This window comes from Aphanomyces invadans (genome assembly GCF_000520115.1).
Source record: "Aphanomyces invadans strain NJM9701 unplaced genomic scaffold supercont1.306, whole genome shotgun sequence".
Taxonomy (NCBI): domain Eukaryota; phylum Oomycota; class Saprolegniomycetes; order Saprolegniales; family Verrucalvaceae; genus Aphanomyces; species Aphanomyces invadans.
This window is the reverse complement of record NW_008580451.1, coordinates 6,644-9,515: the sequence shown is the minus strand read 5'-3', so window position 1 is coordinate 9,515 and position 2,872 is coordinate 6,644. Positions and strand designations below refer to the sequence as shown.

The following is a 2,872-nucleotide window of genomic DNA, read 5'->3' as shown; positions in this document are numbered from 1 at the left end:
GAGAGGTCGTTTAGCGACGGATAAACTCAATTTCCGGATAAATGGGAAGTGACTGGAACGACAAATGTTGCAAGACGTAATTTCGGTCTGTCCATTCCGGCTGCCTATGTCACAAAATATGCCTTCGGAGCGGAATGGAATCCTGAGCGGACACTTTGCAAAACCTCTCTATTCACACATGCATGAAAAGTGGCAACCAGATTTCTATGTACTTCAACGTTGCCCCGCCCACAGTACAAGAATATTTGCAAAGCGCCATGAATAAAGCATAAAAGATATCGTGTTGTTAATTCTCGGACAGCTTTTTGGCCAAGCTACGAAGCAAGTCAATAGTGCTCTGCATATACTTAAGTTTTAATTGGCGCTCTTGTTGCTCCAGTGAAAACGAGCTTCTCGTTCTGCTTTGTCCAGGAGATATCGCCGTTCTTCCAACTCCACTTTACGCTGCAAAAGGGCGTTCGACCCCCGTTTGGCGTCGATCTCGGCTCGCTTGAATTCATTTGAGGCATCAATCATCGACATAATGTCGACAACTGCAGACGCAACATCCTTAAGAGCAGACGATGGTCTGGGTTCCTTGAGATTCGAGGGCGATACCTCCTCCTCCTCTTCAAGCGCATCTGACTTACGCTTCATTGTCATTAGGGCGGTTTCACGCAACATGAGACCCTCTCTTTCGCGTATGTCGATCTTCTTGTTCTTCTCTTCCTTAAGTGTCGTTTTTGTCTTGTACGCTGTGTCCATCTACAACCTTGACTCAGTCATGATACATTCACATGGAGCAACCATATCCGACAGGTCTTGGATGAGCTGCTCTCTTTCATTGTATTCTTCCTCAGTACCAGTCGCGCGCAAGGACTTCACTGTGTCCTTCTTGAATGCTGCCATCAAATCATCCAGGCGCTTACGACATCCTGCAGTAGTCAGGTCGGGGCCGCGCATTTCGCGCATGTGCTCTACAACTTCTTCCCATCGTGCAAGGGTTTGTCCATAAGGAGCATCATGTGGGCGTACAGCCATTACCTCCTTAAGCAGGTCTATGTCTACTTGAGTGGTAAAGCGGTACGCAGTCTTGCGCTTAACTCCGTCGACCTCACTCATCGGATGGCTGGTCGAATGTATTCTATTGGCCGCCGTATGTGGATTTCTTTACCTTGTGAGGTTGGCCTCACAGGAAATTTTCGGCACTGAATTTCCCCGTGGGATCAGATATATTTTCCACAGGGAAAGTTCACAGGAAATATCTTGTAGCGAAATCAAGCCAATGGAGGACTTCCAAAACCGGCGCAAATGCAATTTGGTACGGGAGTGGCACAAACTTCATCCGGTCATTGCATGAATATAATGACGATTTGTGTTTAGGTCATTGCATGAATATAATGACGATTTGTGTTTATGGTTGTCTCCAAAACCGACTGAAAAAGGATGACCACCGGTGGGGGGAATCAATTGGATTGGTTGCTGTGAGCCAATAAAGAGGAGAGTTAGAAATGACAGTCACTTCTCCAACACAAGAGATGCCGCCTCCATCAAGCAAGAAGACACGAGCAAAAACAACGGCTGGAAAGAGAGGAAAGGGCTGGACTGAACCGGAAGTACAACTCATGCTCGACGTTGTTGAATCTCAACTCCCCTTCGGCCCAAAACAATGGGAAACAGTAGAAGCTATTTACAACAACGCTATTTCAACGAAGGAAGGGTGGGTTCTGCGTGATGTTGAGAGTATTCGTCGGAACTACAAAACGTTGCGCAGCATTCGCAAGCCGACAGGAGATCCCTTGTGTCCCCCAAGCGTGTTCCGGGCCAAACGAATTCCGCAAGCAATTGAGAGTGCCATGGGTGTATGCGATCTCGGATCTGAAATCGACGAATCTTCAGCTGTTGGCGAAGTGGAGCAGGTTGACGAAGCTGAAGAGGACTTCGACGTTGGCGATATACGTGACGCCTCAATGCAAAGCTCAGTTTACGACATCTCCAACACCGTTGCAACTCAACGTTCGGGGCTCACCCCTCTCCAACTAGTTGAACTCAGCAAACGTGTCAACTCGGAGACATCTTTGAGTCATTCTGCTAAACGACGCCGGATGATTGACGAAGTGATTGAAGATATTGCGGAGAACCTGAGAGAAAGAAAGAAACGCCGAGAGGAAAACGAGAACGGCCCATCACTAATTGACCTCCTTGCAAGAATGGAAGAGCGGGATCATGCATTTCGTTTGGAGCAGTTGGCAATGCAAGAAAGACGCGACAAAATGGATCAATTGTTGTTGACATTGTTGGCTAAGCTAGCTGATATGGAGATAGACAACGAATGTGTTCTGTTTTGTCTACGTCATTACTGAACGAATTTGTGAAATGCCTGTACGTCGAACACGTAGATTGTACAGCACAAAAATGTTTTGCAAACGCATTCCTCCCAAGTGTAGGTCGCATGGAAGTGGAAAAAAATGTCTGTACACCTTTTCTGTGGCACCCACTCCCCATTCTGCAGCTTGACGAACTGAAGTCAAAGCTGCATTTATCGCCATCAGGCCTGCACGACATTCCGGTGACGCTCGTTCCAAATCGCCTCCTTTCAATGGGGTGCAAATTTTGCCAAATAGTTCGCCTGACACCGGGAATGCAGAGTCTGAAACAACACCATGGCCAGACAGGGTAACATTTGGGTCGAGGAGCTCGGTACGAAGAGTTGAACTTGTGTCGGTGTCGTTCCAGCTTCCACAAAAAATGTGCCGTCCCCACACAATAGTTCCATCAACGCCAAAAAGGAGCGTCCCAGTAACAAAGGTGTTGTGTAACCAACCATTATAAGAGGCATTCTGGATTTCTTCAGCAGTAGGGGCTTTGACTCGGTAGTTCTTCCCATCCAAAA

At 47.4% G+C, this 2,872-nt stretch overlaps 1 protein-coding gene across 1 annotated transcript; it reads right to left on the bottom strand.

Moving 5' to 3' along the window:
• Positions 1-354: 354 nt before the first annotated feature.
• H310_15291 (hypothetical protein) lies at positions 355-1,101 on the bottom strand (the record flags this gene model as incomplete). Its single annotated transcript, XM_008883275.1, has 2 exons — positions 355-744; positions 787-1,101. 2 exons carry the CDS (start codon positions 1,099-1,101, stop codon positions 355-357), a joined length of 705 nt encoding a protein of 234 aa, XP_008881497.1.
• Between the last annotated feature and the right edge of the window lie 1,771 nt (positions 1,102-2,872).